The 23945-nt window shown below is 33.5% G+C and overlaps 1 protein-coding gene across 2 annotated transcripts in view; it reads right to left on the reverse strand.

Annotated features, from left to right (window-relative positions):
- The window catches only part of MBIP (MAP3K12 binding inhibitory protein 1), a 31471-nt gene extending 11602 nt beyond the window's left edge, over window positions 1–19869 (reverse strand). Inside the window, exons 1-7 of one of the 2 annotated variants that reach the window (XM_072629739.1) lie at window positions 19673–19869; window positions 15936–16055; window positions 14150–14371; window positions 13953–14049; window positions 10369–10434; window positions 9769–9921; window positions 8395–8492 (exon numbers count right to left, since the gene is read on the reverse strand). In XM_072629739.1, coding sequence (XP_072485840.1) covers window positions 8395–8492; window positions 9769–9921; window positions 10369–10434; window positions 13953–14049; window positions 14150–14371; window positions 15936–16055; window positions 19673–19798 — 882 coding nt within the window. In that variant the 5' untranslated portion in view covers window positions 19799–19869. The remainder of the gene's footprint in view (window positions 1–8394; window positions 8493–9768; window positions 9922–10368; window positions 10435–13952; window positions 14050–14149; window positions 14372–15935; window positions 16056–19672) is intronic. The other variant, XM_072629741.1, reaches the window with a different exon arrangement.
- Window positions 19870–23945: the final 4076 nt, after the last annotated feature.

Below are 23945 nucleotides of genomic sequence, written 5' to 3' on the forward strand. Positions count from 1 at the left end.
ATGATTATCTCAATAGATGCTGAAAAAGTTTTTGAAAAAATACAGTACCTATAAAGAATATGGGAATAAATGGAGCTTTCCTTAGAATGATAAGTAGTACCTATCTAAAACTATCAGCAAGTATTTTCTGTAATGGGGAACAGTTAGAAGCCTTCCCAGTAATATCAGGGATGAAACAAAGATGCCCATTATCACCACTATTACTCAATACTGTACTAGAAATGTTAGATTTCGCAATAAATGAAGAAAAAGAAATAGAAAGAATTAGAATAGGCAATAAGGAAATGAAAACTATCACTGTTGCAGATGATATGATGGTACACTTAGAGGACCCTAGACAATCAAGTAAAAAATTATTTGAAATAATTTACAACTTTAGCAAATTCATAGGATATAAAATAACCAAAATAAATCATCAGCATTTCTGTATTTTACCAACAGAGACCAGCAGCAAGCTATGGAGAAATTCCATTTAAAATAACTGCAGACTACAAAAAACTTGGGAGTCTACCTGCCAAGACAAAACCAAGAACTATATGAACACATTTACAAAACACTTTTTTGACACATATAAAGTCAGATCTAAACAACTGGAAAAATATCAACTGCTCATGGGTAGGCTGAATTAATATAAATAAAAACGAAAATTCTACCTAAATTAATCTACTTATGCAGAGCCATACCAATCAATTTACCAAAAATTATTTTATGGAGCCAAAAAAAATAACACAATTCATCTGGAAGAACAAGAGGTCAAGAATATCAAGGGAATTAATGAAAAAAAGAGTGCAAAGGACAATATGTTAGGATACACAACAGATCTCAAACTGTATTACAAAGGGGCAAACATCAAAACTATCTGGTACTAGCTAAGTGGAATAGATTAGGTATAAAACACACAGTAATAAAAGATCATAGTAATCTAGTTTTTGTTAAACCTAAAAACCCCAGATTCTGGGATAAGAACTCACTATCTGACAAAAATTGCCTGGAAAACAGATTGGTGAGAAACTAGGTATAGACCAACATCTTACACCATATACCAAGGTAAAGTCCAAATGAGAACATGGTTTAGACATGAAGGATGATGCCACAAACAAATTAGCAGAGCAAGGAATAGTTTACCTGTCAGATCTATGGAGAAGGGAAGAATTTATGATCAAACAAGATATAGAGAACATTATGAAATACAAAATGGATAATTTTAATTACATTAAATTAAAAAGGTTTTGCACAAAGCCAAAGTAATAAGATTAAATGGAAAGCAGAAAGCTAGGAAACAATTTTTACAGCCAAGGTCTCTGATAAAGGCCTCATTTCTCAAAGACATAAAGAAATTGATAAGAATACAAGTCATTCTCCAACTGACAAATCGTTAAAGAACATGATTAGATGGTTTTCAGATGAAGAAACTAAAGTTATATGAAAAAATGTTCTAAATCATTATTGATTAGAGAAATGCAAATTAAAACAACTCTGAGGTGGTACCCTCTCACCCCATTTTGGCTAGTATGACAGAAAAAGAAAATGATTAATGTTGGTGAGAATGTAGGAATTTGTTTTGTATGTTTATATATACTTGTAATGAGCTTTTTTTTTTTTTTTTTTTTTTTTGCTTTCTCAGTGAATGGGGAAGGAAGAGGGAGAAGGAGGAGAATTTGAGAACTGGAAATAAAACAAAACCAAATTTAAAAAAGAATGAAGGTACATGAGAAAATAAAAAAGTAGTAAACTAGACTTCCTTTGCACTGCTTTTCTCTGCTTTATGCTCATACTGTCCATCTTTCCTCTTTTAAGACTTAACAAATTTAGTAGTGTTGCCTTTTGCCACTATTTTCTATGTCATATCTGCTGACTAAGGTACTTTCTGTGTTATTTTGGTCTCTGTGTGCTAAATTAGTTTACACTGGTCAAACTTTAAAAAATGATTATAATCATTACTGATATAATTTCTGTTGTCAACTCACTGAAAGTCAGTTAGCTTTTAAAAATAGTTTAGAATTAAACTGTTTCAATTATACACCATGCTGTTTGCTAAATGTTAAAGTCTCCTAGCTTTTGACTAATTGTGAACTTCATTAATGGGATGAGCATATAAGACAGTTGATTTAGGGATCACATCCATAAAAATAAGAACAAATATGTTTCCCTGGGGATCAACCTAGCTTACTATGGAGAGGTATATTACCAGTAGTCTGGTCACTGAATCATGAATTTTATTTTGTTCATGGCAACCAGGGAACAATAAAAATTACAAAATGGCCCTCAATCCTGAGATGTTGTCTTTTACTTCTGCAGCAATGGTGTAATGGTAAGGGAATTTGAAGATCTTCCCTGCCCCTTAATGGGCCTATGTGACCTGCTTTGAACCCACAGCTTGAGTTACATGAAGCCCATGGTGGGAGGAGCTTGCCAAAAGGATAGAGCAGGAAGGGCAAAGATGAGAGAGAGTGAGGCAGAGCAGCTAGCTTAAGAGAGGGTGAAATTTTGCCTTAGGAGAGCTTATTTAGGGAGGCTTAATGGAGGGAAGGCTTGGGGATGGTGGTGTTCCCTTTATTGGTAAGATGCACAAACTTCTTTGTTACCACGGGAGAATTGGCTTTCTGGTATTTGAATAAATATTTTGTTTTGTCTTTGAGGAAGAGAATTTATATTTTGTGAATTTACCCTGGAAATATGTATGCATATCCATAGTGGCTACTGTGGGCATTGCATTGGTGTAACAAATAGTAGCAGAGAGACAGGAAATACAGCAGCAAAAGGTGTTAAGAGTCACAGTTTTTAGACAACTATAAGCTTTTAATTGACAACTGACAAAATTAACACTTTAGAAGTGAGCTCCTGGCTCAATGACCAACAAGCAGACAGACACAGTGCTAGAGGAGCAGAATCATAAGTCCCAACATTTTTACTTAAAAAATAAAAGGAAAGAAAGGAGTTGTACTTAAATGAAAGCATGGCTCACAGGTACTCTTTGGAGAAATAAAGAAAGGAGTTGGTAGAATAGATTTAATTGTATATCCAAAGGCAACAAGAAACAATATTTCATGGGATACTAGGTGGCATATGTTGCACCACTAATAATAATTTTCCAAAAAGACCACCATAAAAGTAACTGTACCTCTATCAATGTCCTTTTAAAAATGTGATTCCCACAAAGGAGAACAATACCATAGATGTGGTTAGAGTTCAGTACACGTCCTCTTTCTGGACACCATTCCACTCTTAAAAATGTTAAGACTGTTATGATTCTGTTCCTTTAGCAACATATCTGCTTACCAGTCAGTCACTAAGCAAGGAGTTCACTTTTAGAGTGCTTAGCCAGTTGTCAATTTAAAGTTTATAGATGGTCAAAAGATGTGATTCTTAACACCCTCTGGTCCCATCTTTCCTGTCTCTCTGAAATTTCTAAGGTCAAATTGGTGGGTATGTTTTGGCTATTATATCATATTATTAACTCATATTGATCTGGCCATCCACTAAAGCCCCCAGATATTCCTCCTACATACTGTTTTCCAGCTGTGTCTACCTACTTCCTATACTGGCAAAGTCACTGGAGATAGTCATTGGAGTTACAGGCAAATTGATTGCTACTATTATACATAATACTTATGGAATCTATCTCACAGGGTTTTGGGGTAATATGAGTAAGTCATATGGCAAAACAAAGCCCTCTAATTATTATTATAATAACTTCTACTACTACACAAATGATATTGTAGTTTATGTCTATTAAAAACCACACATATTCATACAAAAAAGATAAAAGAAGTAAAATGTTAGCTGAATTGATGGATATACATCATCCAAGCAAGAAAAAACTCAAATTCTGGTGAGAAGAAAGTAGCTGATTGATAGAGGAGAAAAAGTATGTGGGAATTTCCAGGGTGGGATTAAGGTTAGAATTCTAACCTTAATCCCTTCCTTGCCCAAAGTTTTCAATTGAGTTTTTTAGGGCATAACTCTTTCTGGCTCAAAAACCTTTAGTAGACCCCCAATTACCAATATGATAAAATTTTAACTCCTTAGAGGGTCAATTAATTTCCCTTTACTACTACTCCAGATAAATCCTCTGCTCTAGCCAAACTGATTTATTCAATGTTCATAGAACATGTTACATTTAGCCTTGTTTCTCTGTACTTTTGTTCAAGTCATTCTCTCTTTCTACTTCAATTTTAAGTCCTCCCTTCAAGGACAACAAAATCCTACTTCTTTCATGAATCATTCACTAGTTAACCCAACTCCTAGTGATAAACTCACTTACACAATTCACTTAGCAATCAAAATGTTAAATGTTTCTCAAAAAGAAAGTTAACATTAGGCATCAGTCCTGTCTTCCCATTCAAAATACATATAGAAGATAAAAATGGAAAAAAAATGCAAATTAACATGCTGACTGCCAAATGAGCGGTAAGAGCAAATTTTACAGGAGATGAAAGAGAAGATATGCTATATAATCAAGGTATCTGCAACATAACTAAGCTAAATAAACTGATGACCCTGAAAAGAATGGACAAAAGAACAGATATTACACAAATATTTTAACCATTTCCTTTTAACAGACTAAATCAACTGTCACAAAGAGACAAAAAAAAAATCACAATGGCTAGAAAACAATGTACTATAGTGAAAAGCATACTGGCTCTGGACTCAGAAAACCTAGGTTCAAATCCTACCTCTGTTCTCACTATCTGTGTGACCTCGAACTTAGCCTCCCTCGGCTGTAGTTTTTTCCCCTGTTAAATGAGAAGGTTGGACTATATGGCTTCTGAGGTCTTTTCCAATTCTAGATCAATCATCCTAGGATCTATAATCCTTTCCAAGCAGGAAGATATGATAGGCAAAGGTAAAACTTATTTGTAAAATGAAAGAAGGATGGTAGAAAATAATGCATGGCATCACCTTATAAAAATTGTAAAACAAAAGGAAGGAATGAGCTCAATGACAGAAAGGTTACCTATACACCAAAATTTTTATGGCAGCACTTTCCATGGTAGTGTAATTTTAATGTAAGGTTAATGGTGGGTGGAGGAAGAGTTAAAGATCTTCCCTGCCCATTAATAGGCCTCAGATACCTTTTCTTAATTTTTAAAGAGGCACTGGGTCACAAGGGTCATGTCCTTTGGCTCTGAAAAGTCAGTGTATATATACTCTAAGATAAGGTTTTACTTTAGGGCTTATTTTTTGGAAGAAGATATGTGCCAGATGAGACTCAGGGTAGCTGCTAAGGAGCCCCCCAGCTTTGAAAACCCAGATGCTTGTGCTTCTCTTTCTGGTAACAATATATGTATTATCTATAGTCAGACAGGTGGAAAATGTGTCCACTGGTCTTTCTGTTTGTAATTTCTGCTTATAATTTCTGTTTGTATTGTCTCTGAAGTTCAGGGTGCTGACTTTTTCCTCTGAACTAAGTGAATGATATATATGTGCTTGATTGAAGTAGATTGTTGACCCCTCAAAAGTTGCTTTCTTTTAGAAAAGCTAATCTAAAAACCTGAACAGAAGGCATTCCTGTGTATTCCAGGGTCTGTGCTATTACAGGTAGCAAAACAAAAACAAAACACCCAAAAAACAAACAAACCCAAAACCTAGAAACAAAGTTGGATACTCTCTGATGAAAATTTAATCACTAAGCTTGGACCTGAAGAAGGGATACGAGAAGAAAATCTTTGTTTTTTGCAGAGGTGAGAGGTCATAGCTGCAGAACACAATATGTAATGCTAATTTTTTAAATATACTGTTAACTTTGCACAACTTAAATTTTTTTTTTCCTTGCTATTATGAGGGATGGCTCTCTGAGAAGAGGTAGGGGAGAGATCAAGTGAGAAATGTAGATGATGTAAGAACAAAAGACATCAATAAAATGCTTTTTTTAAAGAATAGGATCAATGGAAGGAAAACTAGTTTGGAGAAGGCTTAATAAGAAATTCAATTAAATGAAGCGCAGCATCCTGAAGGAATAAGGAAAAAATGATAAGATGTGTAACAGAGGAAAAACGGAAAAAAAAATCTGTCAAGATTTCTAAAACAAGTTTTTTTCCACAAATGATAGTGACGTAACCATATTTGGACTCCAACATCACAGTGCCTGATATGTAGTGACTTCACTAAAGAAAAGAAAAATGGGAAGAAAAATTGCATCAGAATAAGACAAAGAAGAGAATACTATGCTGGAGCAAACACGATTTTCAAGGCACTAAGAAACTAATTCTTAAGATATTTGAAAGATGAAAGGATATCAAATGCTCCGAGAAAATCGCATATCTTATTATTGCTTAAGAAGTGTTTGAAATAAAGTCAATAAGGATATGCCTATTTTCCTATATCTATAAAGTCTTTAAGAAAATAAACTAACTGTTCACAAAGGAGAAAAAAATATAACAATTCAAACCATAATGTGATACTAAATGAATAAACTATAAAGCTGGTATATATATTGGACAAACATTACAGGAAATATTTGCCTCTGGAAAAGCTATGCAGTGCTTTTAATGATTCCAGGCTTTTAGCTGAAACAAAAGACCAATCTTTTCACATGAGTATTCTAGTGATGCTGTTCAACTGCTAGTCATGAAATACCAAATGTTCAAAGCATTGAAGTTTGGGTAACCCATAACCCATGGGAGAAGCATACTGTGAGAAGGAGAAGGCTGCAACATTATCAGAGAAAGAGAAGAAGTGGTAGAAAGGATACCATCAGAGAAATATCTAACTGGAAACAGAGGAAGCCTGATTATATATAACAAGAGAGAACTGAGACAGTCTGTGTGCTACATTGGAACCGACACAATATTAAGACATGTATAGGAGAGTCCTTACTCAGAGTGGGTAGAACCTCTGAAAAGGATTTATGGGAAGACATGAATAAAAATCAGAGGACTCACTGGGAAGACTCACCTTACAAAGGAAGGAGAGATTTACATTAGTGAGATCTTTCAAAGTCTAGTAAAATTAACTAACTTCTAGGTTCACTGAAGTCAATATTACTATACCTCTTTGTAGCTTCAATATTTAGCTTGGTAAAAAGCTTATTTTGGATTTGAAGGGCTTGTTTTATTATAAAACTGTACATGATCCTAAAAGCAATGGAAAGATTCTTGGTAGATGAAAGAAGGCTATAGCAAATTAGCAACATATTAAGGGAAATGATTAAAGGACACCAAGTACCTCCAGTGACTCAGGAAGACCTGAGTTCAAATCCAGTCTCAGGCACTTATTAGTTGTGTGACCCTGGGCAAACTGCTCTGTTAAATCACTGTAAAAGGAAATGGCAAACCACTTCAGTATTTTTGCCAAGAAAGCCCCATTGACTATAAGGTCCACAAGAGTCACAAAGAACCAGATAAGACTGAAAGACTGAACAACAAATGAAACAGAATAAGGAGATAAATTAATTGAAGATATTCAGAAGGAAAATGTCTGACAATAGTACAAAAAAACAGTAACTCATTCAAACATTTCTGAAATGTTTTCAACCTATAACTCATAAAGTTAGATACTTCAGAAGACACACAAATAATTGAAAGACTCTTGGCCTTATAGTGTTTCTGATCCAAATGAGATAACATATGTAAACAGAGAAATATTATACAAATTAAAGTATAGATATATAAATTGAATAAAAAGTGTAAATAAAAAGAGGAATATAAAGAATGAGGAAGAAATAATTTTAAAGGTGAGGAAGGGAGGCTTTAATGAGTAGGTAATATATGTTTGGGGCTTAAAAAGATGGGAACAGAATGTCAACAAAGGCATTCCAAGTGTGAGTAAAAAGTGTTTAAGTCAGAAAAATATGAATAGTTTTTGAATGAAGGTAAATAATCCAGTTTAATAAGAATCAGAATAAGAAAAAGCTGGCAAAAAAAAGGTGGATTAGAAGTAAATTTTTATAAGAGTTCAAGTATGGTTTGTATTCTGTAGGCAAAATTTTTCAGAAGCAGCACAGGATAATTTCTAAATCGTTGCTATATTCAAAATACTGTTTTCAGTAAAGCTAGAAAAATTTTACCTTTCAATTATTCTAAGTTCAGATGTGTACAACTTTTTCTCCCTAATGCAATATGCTACTTAGCAACTCTAAAATAGGGATAGAATTGTATATAACAACTTTATATAACATTCTCAGAAAAAGTAGGAAAATTAGCTCTGGACTTTTTAGTTTACAAAATCCTAACTGGCTAATAAACAAGGTGCTTTCAAAACAAAATCAGATTTTTGTGCTCTTGGGGAAAGAAAAGGGGAAATTAAAGGGGGTCGAAGGGAGGGAACAAGCATTTGTTAAGCACTCTTTATGTGCTAAGCCTTCAAAACTCATTATGTGCTAAGTTTTACAAATATTATTTCATGTGATATAAAGTATAAGACATAATAAGTAAGAAAGTGCATTTTACTTACAACAGATTGAAAATATTCAGGAGAAATGCCTTCCAATTCCAAGATTTTATCCTCAAGTTTTTTAATTCTCTGATAAATATCTCTAGGTACTGGACCACCTAAAGAAAAATTTTAAAAAGTCTTAAACTGTAAACTTTTAAAAATGATTTGAAATTATTATTTTGACTTATAAAACACACTGTTAAGAGATTTTTATCAACCTGGTAAAGTCAATTGACAAATTTGTATCTCAACCATAAAAAATGAAGTACAAGTTAATGTTTTCTTTACTTATAGCAATATTATACTTTGGGGTATATCATACTATAACTACCCTTTTCAAAACTCTACATTATATTAGTTGTCAAGAGTTCTTGGTGCTTAGCATGTTCTTTACAGTTTCCATGCTGTTCAAGTGGAATTTTAATATAACTTCTGAGCAAGCCAGCAGTTGTTCTGGATAAAGAAAATCTAGTTGCTACTATCATATGGAACAGCATAGCCAACTTGTCAAATCTCTTTCAATTTTCATTTTCTCTACTATTTGCCACACTTTCTCCTATTACTCAGAATATTTTCCCTATACCTTAGAGTATACCAATGGAGAAAATCCTTTTACTGAATAACTAAAATATTCTACAGTCTTCTTTTCAGGAAGGATGAAGGACAACTAAGACCACACAAATTTCAAGTTTAAAATTAGGCAAAAACTTAAAATAATTAACCTAGAAAATTTCCTGTGGAAGCACAACATCTCCAAGAAGAATTATCGTTAAATATGTAAGTTTTTTGAGAGCTTCAATTTTAACCTGGTACACCTTAGTCCTCATGGTCCAGAATAAAGACGTAATATACAATTAAGACTTTAGTAAAAGCTCTAAGGAAAAAAAAGTTAAAAACCACAATTACAATCATGAGTTAACCATTTCAGTATACAAAGGGTACAAAAGACCTTTAATAACACTTTTTATCTTCTATTTTTAGAGTTGGAATAGAAAGCCTTTTAAGTATTCTTACAACTTCATTATGAGCTTTTATTTATTCATTTTTTAAAAAGAAACTTAAGAGGCATGACTGACTACCAGGATGTTAACCGAGTAGTTAACTACCAGGATAACCAGCCTACCAGGATGTTAACAGATATATTTTCATTTGTAATCCACACTTGGAGTTTTTCCTTTTTTTTTGTCATTAGAATATTGACAAGATTGTGCTAGTTTACAAGACAGTCTCAAAAACCACAATTTAGGACAAGAGAAGATTTTCCCCCTCAGCATAAGAATATCCTTCCTTTTTACATTTCAGGTCCAGAGTGCTTTCCTGAACTAAGAAGGAATAAACACTGAAATTCAATATTTTCAAATAAAAATATAGCTATTAAAATAGCACACTCACCTGTATGCAATCGCAAATGAGCTTCAATATTTTGCAGTCTTTCCTCTACAGCCTGGTTCCCACAGTCACGAAGCATGTTATTAATTTTGTTACCAATTCCCTGTGTTCCTTCAGTTCTAGTCTGTGGGCCATACATATTCACAACTCTAGAAACTAAATTGCCAAGAAATTTTTTATATATACTTTGATATTTATAGACTCTTTAAAATCATGAACTCTCAAATAATACTTTTCGATCTTTTTAAAGGACCATCTACACCCATGCTCCTACCACTCCCAAATACAGGTACAGAAAAAGCCAAAAGTTTTGTTTAAAAAGAAAAAAAAAGATACTTTCAAGGTCTGAAACTAGGGAAGAAAGCATTACATCATTAAGCACATAGTCTTTATTGGCAAAAGCTTTACTGATGTTTTAAAAAGAAATTCTTTATTTATTAGGTACCTACCATATGCCAGGCACTTTGCTAAGAGCTTTATAAATATAATTTCATTTCATGTTCACAACAACCCTGTGGGGTAGATGTTATCATATCCCTGTTTTATAGTTAAGTGAACTGAGGCAAACAGTGGGTAAGTGACTGGAATTCTATGGTTACTTACCCTTGATGTGACTTTTAAACCCTGGATAAGGGGTAAAAACAGCATCAGTCCTTGCACAGCTGTTCTCTAAGGAAAGTTCAGAAAAGTATGATGTTCTCAAATAGTCATTTACGAAGTGCAGAGTTTTGTAGTTCCCCAAGTAGCTCATATTAATAAGAAATGTGCTAGGAAAATGGAGTTCTTTCTAAATACTGAAGTATAAAACATTACTAAACAAGAATGAAGTCAGAGTTAAAGTTCTGTCATATCTAAAATTTCTTAGGTATTTTTAACAGATCTCCCATGAATAGAAAAATTTTTCGTCAGTATCTCAAAAATTTAGTTGCATATGTAAACCTTGGGTCATGTGAGGTTATATTATTAAGTCAGTGTTATACTTTTGAAACATTCAATGTACAAGAATGAAGTCCATAAAGAACATCTAACTCCCTAATAGAAGAGCATTTTATTCCTAAGTGTCAGAGGATGTCAGTGTCATACAACTAATTACAATAATTTGGCTTTTTTAAAATGTTTAGTATATTTTACATTTACTGGCATTAAGAATTACAAAGGATTAGTTATAAAAATTTAAAATACCCCTTATTCTTTCCAAGACCTATATCACAGAAAAGAGCTTTGAGGCGTAAGAGTAGAGTATATGTAAAAATTGTTTAACTGCAGAAGAAAAGCCTTTCTCCTCAAATTTTTGAACAGATTAGAATTTACCTTGGAACTTTTGTTTCAACTTGGCCAGGTAAAAACACTTAAATTGTAACGAAGCAGACTCAGATTGGGAGGCAATTTTTGCTTTTGTACTAGTCTGGTGATTTCATCAAGAGTATGAAGTTGTTAAAAAGCAACTTCTACCAATGAATACTAACACCTGCTCTGCCATTTATATTATACTCTTAAGAGATTTAATGGTAGCTTAAGAGATTAAATGACTTGCTCAGGGTCACAAAGCAAGTATTTATAAAACAAAACTTGAAATCAGGTCTCCTCCATTCCAAGGCTGGCTCTCTAGTCACAATGCCACACTGTCAACTACAAATTATCATGAGACCAAAAGAAAGGTAAAAAGCTACTTGAGGAACAAAACCTATAAAATACAATAAAACATTTACTAGAATCCGGTTGACTTCCTAAACCATTTCCATTTTTAACTAGTCAAAAAACTACAAAACAGATGGTAGGTTAGAATTTTTTTAGGTGGAGGTGGTTACAGACCTGTGATTTTTAAAATCACAGATGTCACCTGTACAGAGATCTTGGGGTATGGAAACTCCTTTCACCAATGAAACTGGTACCATAATTCATGGTTTCAGGAAGTTACCCAGGCCCCTGATAGTTTACGTGATTGGCCCATGATCACAGAACAAAAGTTAGAGGCAGGATGTAAAGTCTTCCAGACACCAGGGCTGGCCCCTATTTCCTTTTGGATTAGAAATGTAAAGAAAAATCCTATTTTTCATTAATGAATTTTTTTTAAAGCATCTGTTTTATAAAAATAAATGGATAAGTATTAGTGAATGCAAACTGTTAAAATACATTTACACTGTCCCTGTTAAAGAGTTCCCCATATCCAATGCAAGTGCTAATGCAAAAAAGGGGAGGCAGCCTGAGACAATGGAAAGAGACAGGGATAAAAAAATCAACAATAATAACAAAAATCCTTTCTCTGCTACAGCTAAGATGGTAAAATATTCCCACTTAGCAGCAGGCTGGGTGACCCAAAAGAATTTCAAATACACATATTATGGTGAATGTCTAAGTACAGATAATTATTTGCTTAAAATCCTTTATAGCCCTATTTTTAGCCAGCAAAGGATATTTTGATTTTTGTCAACTTCTATTTCCTGTATATTTGTATTTAAAAGTAAACATAGAGAAATGATATTAAGATATGTTTCTCCTCTCTTAAAAAATACTTTCTTGTACGCTACAGATGGATTACTAAAATTTGCAGAAGAGATTGTCAATGTATTTTATCTACTGTTTTAAAAAAAATGCTACTACAAAAGATATGTATATATTTGTTATGTTATGGAACTACGCATATATCAATATGCACTTATTATTAAGCACCTACTGTGCTAAGTGCTGGGATATATATTTACATATCTCTCGATATATGTACACACACACACACACACACACACACACACACACACACACACACATTGCCATTCAGTCATTTCAGTTGGGTCCAACTCTCTGTGACCCCATGTGGGGTTTTCTTGACAAAGATGTTGGAGCAGTTCACCATTTCCTTCAACACACACACACACACACACACACACACACACACACACACGTACATATTTTCATGTCTATACATAAAAATGTATTATTTACGTGTACACACACATACACACAGACACACATATATGATCAGGGAAATGTGTCTATACATTACTTATAATAGGGAAAGTTGAATCAACATAAATTATTAAATAGGAACCTAAAGGGGAGAAGAGTTATTGCCTTTTCTATATGAGGCTTGAATGTTTCTGTTAGTTAGCCAAGGGATTTGAGAAGAAAAAGGAAGCATTTGGAGAATGAATTCTTCATATATTTTTCTAATGATAACTTGTGTTCTAATGATTATTATGATAATTGACAATGAGCTATGTCAATACTTCCCAACATTTTTCATTTTGTGGCAAAACATATACTCAGAGAAGAATCTGACAGAAACTGGCAAATATATACTCTAGTACAATAAAAGGAGAAAAATCATGACAAATATTTCTGCAATCAACTGACATAGCACAACACAAAACAGCATACTTCTAAGCTGGAAAAAAAACCCCAAAAAGCAACTTCTCACTTTTTTGAGGAACACCACTTCTTCTGTAAATTCATTTAATGTCCCGGAAGAAGCAATTTAGAATAACACTATTTACAGTCATGAAATTTAGACAACCAGTTTCTATCTCACTATTAGGGTTAAGCATTTTCCCCTCTCAACCTTAAAAAAAACAAAGCTGTAGACTTTATTTTAATGTATAAAATTAGAACTATTCTTGAAAAGGAAATAGCAATATGATTATTCATCTAAAAACTGTTATTACAATATCCTACTCTACCTCATTCTTAATACTGAAGAAGCATTTACCTTGGCATAGTCCTCAAAACATTTCTGAAAATTGCCTATTTTAAAATTTATTTTTAGGAATATGTTTTGTAATTATATCACATTTATTTATAAAGACAACCTTATTTCCACCACATATCCAATAAGCTTTCCCTTACAACAAAAAAGAATGAAAAAAAAATCAGGAAAGCAAATAAACAAAACAACCATAATCTGAGTATATGTAACATTCTACACCAATGGTTTCCCATCTCTTTAATGGTGGGAGATATATTTACCCAACTCTGTAGCCAAGCTTAGTTATCTTAATTACAGAGCTTTCAGTTTTATAAAATATTCTGTTAAAAAGCAAGAAGAAAAATCTTTACAACTGATCCTAAAATAAACATAAATGAATTCTTGATTTTACAGATGTTTAAGAGCTAAGAAATTTTGAAAAAAAGAATAAAAAGTGCCTCTAAATAAATAAAATTACTTGAAGATCAAATTCTGGCTGGATATTTACCTTGATTACAATCAATTACATTACAAAATTCCCTGACATTGTTTTCATTGATCTCAGCTTGCTTTCGTTCAATGAATGCCGATATTCTCCTGTCAATCTGCAGGTAATAAACAAGTTCATGTGTACACATATTGTTGAAACATTTCAATTTTTTAAAGATAATTTTCAAATTCAAGATAAAAAACACCTATGCTTACTTCTGCTTTTCCAGCTTTTATCTGAACTACTTCTGGATCAAAGTTAATTTGCTTGTCTTTAAGAACTCCCAAACCACAATCTTTGTATTTTTCTTCTCCATGTAGGTTGTCGTCAGGGCATATTTTTGAATCATTTTTCTGGGCTGATTTTGTTTTATCAGCCTCTTCAATGGCAGTTACATTTTCCTCTTTAATCAGGCACTGAAGTCTTTCTAAAAAAGGCTAAAAAAAAAACAAACCATGAGCTTATTTAATGGCATTTAAACTAACCAAGATTAAATTAATTATAATTTTAACTATAATTCCTACTTAAATTCAATTTTTAAAAGTTATAAAGTTTAAATTTAGTATTTTGGCATTTATAAATTTGACTACACAGGACAATTTATAGTTTTGTGCTGCCATGATTATCATCATTTGTCACAGATTTGTGAGAAACTTAAGAAAGCTAAAACTGTCTTTGAAGGAATCACCCTGTTATTCTGCGCCAAATCAAAGGCTCAACCTCTGGCACCAATGTCACTTAATTAACATGTCATTCAAATGCCTACTCAGAACACTAAGGCTTAGTATTTTTCCTCCTTAACATGAGAGCCAGTGCTCTTACTCAGTAAAGCCCTGCATTATCACTACATCACTGGAGATTCTCCACTTGAAACTGCAGTTGGTCAAAGTGTAGGAGAGAACACAGACATGAAATATATAGGTGTTACACTGAACACTTATGCTTTTCCTGTCAAAGTAGTTTATCTCCTTAGGTCACAAAATGAAAGAAGTTTCTTTCAAAAGAGCAGAAAATGAACACATCCCTAGCATCAGAAAAAATATAACAAACCTAATGTATAACGTAAATTTTATCACCTATTTTCCTCCTTCCTCCCAATGATTGTCACTCCCAATATGAAATAGTTGGATTTTAGCATAAAGTCCTTGAAGTAAAGGAAGAGATGAATATTAATATATATTCCAGTTGAAATAAAAACAGTTTTCAAAGTCACACTTCTTTCATAGTTACACTTTTGTTTCCTATGTTACAGCAACTTTTTTGTAATCTATCACACATTTTAATGCCACTAAAGTGCACAATCCAAAATAGTATTTCATTCAACACCATACAATTTGAATTTTCTATATGAAAATGTATACAATTACCAATATAGAGTCATTTGATTAGAAGCCAGAAAGGTCACCATATTGTTCATGTAGGGAAGTGATGCACTCAAATAACACAATACTACTATACATCTCACAGTTTAATGTCTATTTCTGATAGAAAGGATGCTATAAAAACTGTTGAGGAAAATTATCAGATAATATAGTGACTGGCTACTTACTAAGATGAGACAATAACAGAAATTACTTTCTTTTAAAAAACTAAGCTGAAAATGTTTAATTGCAATAGACACTGCAGGATGTGTCATGCTGAGATAATGCCACTTCTTAAACCACTGAAAGCACTCCATGAGCCTCCAAACTCACCCAAGGCATGGAATCATTATCATAGCATGACACACACCTGCCGTGTCTTATTGCTTAATTATAACCCACCACAGATGAAACTGTACTGAATTTACAATGCAAGTCTAGAATTGAATAGAAATGGATTCATTCAATCTTCATAACCCCATCAGTTATTGGGCTAGTCTTACAACTGCTCTGAAACCTATCTGTAACCTTGTATTAATAGTGTTAAGCTAAAAATAATTGAAATGTTATAAGCTTGTAATTTTAGTACAATTAGATTCTATTCTCACAGTCAAGTTAATGTGTCCAACAAGATATTTACCTGAAAATATAAAACATGTTGTTCAAGAGCACTAAAGAGCAATGCTGGCTGGAGTGCTGAGAGGCTCTGAAGCTTGTTCCAATCGATTGTAATTTTCACCACATCATCTCCAAGGTTAAGCTTCAAAAGGGCAAAACAGTACCATCACAAAAATTACACCATTATATTGTACACAAGTGCTGTCACAAAAAACCAGGATTTTTACAAAGCAACACATATACCTATCTTACTCAAATTTATCAGTCTTTTACTCTTTAGCTAAAAATTAATAAGTTCTCATTTTAAAAGATGTTGGAATCTTGAATATTTTGATAAAAGAACAGGCATGGCCTCACACCCTAAAGGGGTTAAATTCCAAGTCATAGGATTGCCTGATGGGTGAAATTGCCTTACAGTAAGATACTTTGGGTACTTTAGTCCCTAAACCCCTTGGATTGGGTGAAGGTAGCTTTGCCTCATACTGAAATCCACTCAAATCAGAGTGAGTTTCTAATGTGCACATCACTAAGTTACCTAAATAAATCTACTGTATATTATTTGTCCTCTCTAGATATCTGAATCACACATCTCTTCACTGCTTTCTCCACCAAACTTTTATCTTTGTAAATATGAAACCTATATATAAAGAGATTAAAAAACAAACCATGTTCTCAAAAAAATGATCCAAATCATGATTTATTTGAGCATTAGAAGGAAAAATGAAATATGATCTAACTCTTCTGAAAACAACTATACATTTATAATAGATAGAATGGATGCCTTGTTGAAATAAAGCCCCAAAACAGGAGACTTCTAATATATTTGTAAGTTGCTTAATTATATTAAGCTATATGGCAGAAGAAATATATCTGTGGTGGGTATGCAACATTTATGAAAAGTAACCAAAAATAACATTACATTATATACTAGCATAAAAAGCACTGTAACATCAATTTTAAAAAATGTAACTGGTTTGGATTATTACTTATGCAACAAATTAATTTTTATAAAAGACAATATAATAAATCCTTCATAAGTTTATATGCAGGAGATAAAATGTAAAAAAAAAAACCCACTGCAAAACAATTCAAAATGGTTCTGCTACAAATGGAAGAACATCATGATATAAAAGACACTAGTTATTTAGATTGTGGTTCTAACTTTTAAAAGTCTATTCCAGAGATATAGAAAGAAATATGAGGCAATGACGTGTGAATTAATCTCAATGTGTATTTTCTAAAATGTCATATAAAGAGATTTCAGATAACAAACCTTTAATATATTCACTGAATTGATGTATTTGTACATCTTACCAAAAAATCTGATTACAGTAAATATAAGCACCTTACTTGGTAATGAATCCATGAAGTCCAAACAATAAATTTTTGTAGAGAATGAAGGTTATATTAATTTTATTATAAAAGCATTAAGATTTCAATTCAATGTAATTGTTTTCATTTTTAAAAAAAGAATCTAAAAAAACCCCATGTAATCCTTCACTCAAATACAAGGGTAATTTTAATTTCAACTAAAAAAAAATGACTATTCACTGTAACCTTAATTAACAAGATTAATTTAAACATTTGGTACTATAGAAAATGTAAGAATTGACTGACTCCAAAACCTTTATTAGCCTTTCATTGATAGGACCCCCCCTTTTTTTTTGCCACTGCAGAGAAATTAATAAAAGCACTAAAATATTCAAGTTCAAAACAAACGAAAAATAGTCAAAGGGCTAATGGGTACAAACTATAAAGTTAAAAATTAAGAATATTCACGACTTGAGTTAGCATGTACATTAACACATTTAAAACTGTGTTCCCTAACAAACAATACCAGTAATTAGGAACATCATAAACACTAACCTTAAGCAAAGATGACCATGCAAATTTTATGATTTAGCTTCTTGCAAAAGCAAATAATGACCTAAAGTGATACTATAAGTACTTTTGCTTTTATTCAAATCTCTAAATAATAACTCAAAAACACAGACAATTATCAATGTGGTCAGTATATTTTGATTAACCATCTAACTGACCTAATTTTTGATTGATATCATCTTCTTCGTGTCAGATACAAGTAATAATATTTACACATTTGACAGTGACGTATAATATGTAAATTTTACTCAAGGGACAATACAGGAACCGAGATTCTGGAAAACACATAAAAATATAATCTGCAGGAAATATGCTTTCGAAAATATCTCTGGAATGTGAAAACTTTTACATAATTCACTGCACTAACTTTCATATAATTTACTGCATGAACTTTCTTTTAAAATTCCACCTATCATACGAAAAAATTATCTCATTTGCAAATAACAGAATTTTGTGTAATTTCATATTTATAATAACCCATCTTAATTCACAATATTACGCTCTAACTGCTTTGTTTTTATCTTTTGTTTAAAAGAAGTTAGAATGGCTAAGGCCTAAAATGTTAACGTTTAAAATAAAATTCTTTTTTAAGTCATATCGTTTCAAAAACTTAAAAAGTATAATTATCAAGTACTTGAAAAAAACAGTCTGACTACGCATGCTGCTTAATGATTTCCACAAATAACTGCTCGAAATTTGGCTGAATATCACAAACTCTGGATGGATAAAAAGAAAAGTGAATTTTTTTCTTACCCCACACAAACACACTTTGCAAAAATAATCAGAAGAACAAAGCTACCATCACAAATCGGAAGCTTGGATTATTTTATGAACTTAGTTTATCACACTGATTATTAAGGCAACTGTTATCGGGTCCAGTACTTGGGAGACTTCTATTTGTTTTTAACAGCTAAAATGTTTTCTATGCTAATGAAAGGTCACTAACCAAAAAAAAAGACTGATGTCCAATTTCTATTTAGGTCATATAATTATAATTTAAATACGCCAAGATCTCCTAGTAGGAATTGAACAGATGGTTACAAGAAGTGCTTAATTTTTTTCTTTTAAACATGAGTTTTAAAAATGTAAATAAATAACCGGCTTTTAATTCTGCATTTTTAAGTAAAAATGATTGCCAAACACCGCGACTAAGTGGTCTTCCATTACCCAATTCGTCTTAACTACACCCAAGAGGCATCAAAAGTATCCTAGTCTCAAGATGAGTAAATAAGTTATTATTTTTTTTAATAAACGCTGTATGACTCCCTAGGCAAAAAAAAACGTAAACAAAAGTAGTATTCATTATATCAAATCACAAAAATAGCGGGGGAACAACCTTTCCCCAGAGAGGAGGCTTCTGCTGCCTCCGGGTTCCTTCTCCTCACAGAGGCTTAAGCGAAGCTTCTTCCACCTCAGACGCCCGATCCTGAGCTCCCCGCTCCGGCCGGCCCCACCGAGGGGGCTTAGCCGCCTTCCTCCTCTCCAGGCCTGGTTCTCTTGCCCACTTCTTCGCTCGCTGCCTTTCTTTTTCTCTTTTTTTGGGGGGGTGGGGGGAGAAGAAAGGGGAATCCCCCTAAGTCACCCCTCAAATGAGTGTTAAGAGAAATCTGAGCAGGTTTGTAGCAGCAGAGAAGTCCCGGTGGAACCCTAATGGTCTTGTAGTTGGGGCGGGAATCCCCAAAGCGCCCCCAAGCTCTGAGCCTCGGTCAACCCCCATTTCTGGTTAAAGGAGAGGAGAAAGGGAGAAGAGAGAAGGGAGGGAAAGAGGAGAGGGGGAGGAGAGGGAGAGAGGGAGAGAGGGAGAGAGGGAGAGAGGGAGAAAGAGAGAGAGAGAGAGAGAGAGAGAGAGAGAGAGAGAGAGAGACCGCCGTCATTTACCTGCCCTGTCAGGGTGCGAAGGGAGTGGAGGAAACCAACGAGCACCTCGCGGTAGAAGCTGAAGCTCTGATCCGGGTTCTTGTCAACGCCTCGGGGGTGCCCCGATAGCCCCACAGGAGCAGCCATGACACCTCCCCAACTGCTGCGGAGGTTCCTGTTGAGCCCCGCCCCCTTTCGCGCTTCAGTTTGCGTCGCGTTATAATGACGTCATCAGAAGCGGTCCTTACATTAAGCGCGGTGTTCTGGGGCTCCACCCCTTTCCATCTGACTGGCAAACAGGAGGACCAATCAGGTGATTGGAAGAAGCAGCTTTTCCAGCCCACTCCTGCCCAGTCTTCTTCCTTGCAGTCATTCTGTGCTTGGACTGTGAGAGGCAGAAGTCTAAACTGTAGTACCTTTTGTGGTATCTTACGTGTTAAAAGTTATGGGGTATTGTTTTTGTCTTAGTTTACTAAAACATTCGGACTGAATTGGCTCATGTTTTTACGTGGCAAGTGATGCAACTTGTTGATGGGAGGTGGAGATACACTCGGTTCCCTTTTTCTGCGACATATGCACTGGCCTCTTCCTTAAGGGACAGCAATTCCTGATTGGTCAGAGGAGGAGAATCTTGAAGATGATTGGCTACGGAGTCAGGGGGAGTAACAGCTTGTACTTTCCCTTGGAATTCTTCTGGGCATCCTCTTCTGGCCACAGATGCTCTGGTGTACTCCAAGTAATTTGCAGGGACTGCACATTTTGCCCTGAGGGGAGTATGTTAGAATATGGGGCACTTTTCACATTTTGCCCTTTTCAGATTTTGAGTATCATTTATATAGGAAAGGGATGGTAGTTTTGCCGTCTTTTAACACAATCAGTGACCTTGCATCTTGGGCCTAGATTGCTTCTGTACCTTTTCTCCATTCACTCATTTATTTTGGGATGTGAGAGAAACTTGAGATGAAAACTGGCAAATCCAGAACATTAGAACAGTTTTTGTAAGTATCCATAAAATAACCAGGTTATGGTCTGGCTTGGAGAAATGAAAATTTAGGAATCATATTGGATAGTAAATGTAAGCTAAGGTGTGTCTCTTAGCAAGGACACCAGCACTAAAAAGGGGAGGGAAAGTAATCCCTTTCCCTGCTTTGCTCAAAGACTGAGGAAGAGAAATTTCTGGAAAAGTCTGTAAAACAAAAATCAAACGGTTCTTTCTGACCACTTAAGAATTATTGAATTAACCATGAATAGCCATTGGATAGCAATGATAAAAAAAAAAAAAATAAAGAGCCAAGACATCATATTTCAAGAAATTATCAAGGAAAACTGTCCAGATATCTTGCAACCAGAGGACAAACTAGCAATCAAAAGAATTCACTAATCGCTTCCTTAAAGAGATCCCTAAATAAAACAATCCCATAATTATTATAGTCAAATTTGAAAACTCTGGGATGAAGGAGAAAATACTGAAAGCAACCAGAAAGAAACAATTCAAATACCATGGATCCACAGTTAGATTACCACTATAAAGGAGTAGAAAGCTTGAGCTATGATATTGTAGAAGGCAAAGGAGCTAGGATTACAATGAAAATATCCTATCCAGCAAAACTGACTACAACTTCAAGGGGAAAACGTGGACATTTAATAGGATACTTTTAGTTATTCCTGATGAAAAGACCAGAGCTACATTGAAATTTGACATTTGACATTTGAATTTGACATTCAAACACAAGACTCAAGAGAGGCATAAAAAAGTAAACACAAGTGAGAAATCATGAAGAACTTAAGAAAGTTAGACTGTTTACATTCCTAAATAGGAAGATGATACACATTACTCCTAAGAACTTTATCATCATTAGGGTAATTAGAAGGAGTTTACTTAGATTACTTAGATAGTGGGTGTGAGTCTTTTATATTGAAATTTCTCAAAAGAAATAAGAGAAAGGGGAAAGCAGAAGAATGTGAAAAAATGGTCTCACATAAAAGAAGTGCACATGGAAGAATTCTTTTGCAATAGAAGTAGAAATGGAGTGGGGTGTAGATTAGACCTCACTTTCATTTGAACTATTTCAAAGAGGAAAGAATACACATGCACATGCACACATACACACACACACACACACACACACACACACACACACACAAAATCAGTTGGGTATAGAAATCCATATTACCCAAAAGGGAAGTAGGAAGAAAGACGATGAGAAAAGAGGGGAGAGAAAGTGAAGAGGAGGGTAAATTAAAGGAGTCATTGGTCAGAAACAAAAATGACTTTTGAGAAGGGCTAGGGTTAAAAAAAGTAAAAATAGAAAAAAGGATGGAGCAATATACACAGTGAACAATCATAACTATGAATGTCAATGGGATGAACTATTCATAAAATGCAAATGGATAGTAGAATGGATTAGAAACCAGAAACCAATAGTATATTGTTTACAAAAGACACACTTCAAAAAAAAGACCTATAGAATTTAAATATAAGGGCTGGAGCAGAATCTTTTATGCTTCAGCAGAAGTGAAAAAAGCAGGGGTATCATGACAAACTCAGACAAAACAAGCAATAACAGACAATTAAAATAGACAATAAGGGAAGCTACATTTTACTAAAAGTTACCATAGCTAAATATATATGAACCAAATGGCATAGCATCCATAATCATAAAGGAAAAGTTAAATGAGTTACAGGAGGAAATTGAGAGTAAAATTACATAATGGGGACCTCTGTTTACCTCTCTGAAAAATATAAGCACAAACTAAAGTAAGGATATGAATAAAATTTTATAAAAGTTTAGGTATGATAGACTGCTGTTCATGGCATCTTCACAAAATTAACCATCTATGAGGGCATAACAGCATCACAAACACATGCAGAAAAGCAAAAATGCTAAGTGCTACCCTATTCATTTTATGATGCAAGAAAATTACATTCAACAAAGGACCTTGGAAGTAGAAATTAAAAATTAGCTGGCAATCAAATATCTAATCCTAAAGGATGAGTGGATCAAAGATCAAATTTATAGGAAGAATCTATGAATTCATTAAAGAGAATGACAATGATGAGACAACATACCAAAATGTGTGTGATGCAGTCAAATAGTATTTAGTTGAAATTTTCATGTTTAAATGCTTACCTGAATAAAAGAGAGAAGAATCAGTTCAAGGAATTAGGCATGCAACTAAAAAAATAGAAAAAGAACAAATTAAAAATCCCCAATTAAATACAAATATAGAAATTTAAAAAAAAACAGAGGAGTGATTAATAAAGTAACAAAATTGAACTAATTAATAAAATTAGGAGCTGGCTTTATGAAAAAAACAATAAAATAGATAAACCATTGCCTAATTTGATAAAAAAGAAGAAATCAAATTAGCTTCTAAAATGAAAAGAGTGGTTATAAAACCAATGAAGGTGACTAAAACACTTATTAGGAGCTACTAGTCATATAACAATTAAACTGACAATCTAAATGGAATGGGTAGAAGTTGTATAAAATATGCATTTCTCAGATTAATCTAAGAGTCTATAGAATATTAAAATAACTCATATCATAGAAAATAAATCTAACAAGTCATGAATGAATTCCATAAGAAAAAATTCTTAGGACTCACAGGTGAATTCTACCAAACACTTTAAAAAAATTAATTCAATACCATGTTACTTGAAAAAAGATGGTAAAAAAAAAGAGTCCTACCAAATTCCTTCTATTATACAAATATGGATTTCATACTTAAACCAAGAAGAGCAAAAAATAAAGAAAACTAGGGACAATTTCCCTAATACATAGTGATGCAAAGTTTTAAACAAAAGACTATAGCAATATATCAGAAAGATCACATACTATGGTCAGAATGGATTTATGCCAGGACTATAGGGCTAGTTCAATATTAACAAAATGATAAACATTGATCATATCAGTAACAATATACAAAAACCACATGATTGCCTCACTAGATGCAGAAAAAGTTTTTGACAAAATACAACTCCTCCTTCCTATCAAAACCACTAAAAAGCATAGGGAAAAAAATGGAGCTTTCCTTAGAATGATAGGTAGTATTCATCTAAATCCAAAAAAAGCATTACCTGTAATGGAGATAAACTAGCAGCCTCTCTAGTAAGATTGAGGGTGAAGTAAAGGAAGTCCATAATCACCATCATTATTCAATATTGTACTAGAAATCCTAGTTGTAGCAATAAAATGAGAAAAATAAATTGAAGGAATAAGAATAAACAATGGAGAAATAAAACTCTTGATGATATACTTATGGAATCTAAGAGGATAAACTAAAAAAAAAG

The sequence above is a fragment of the Notamacropus eugenii genome, chromosome 1 (assembly GCF_028372415.1).
Source record: "Notamacropus eugenii isolate mMacEug1 chromosome 1, mMacEug1.pri_v2, whole genome shotgun sequence".
Taxonomy (NCBI): domain Eukaryota; kingdom Metazoa; phylum Chordata; class Mammalia; order Diprotodontia; family Macropodidae; genus Notamacropus; species Notamacropus eugenii.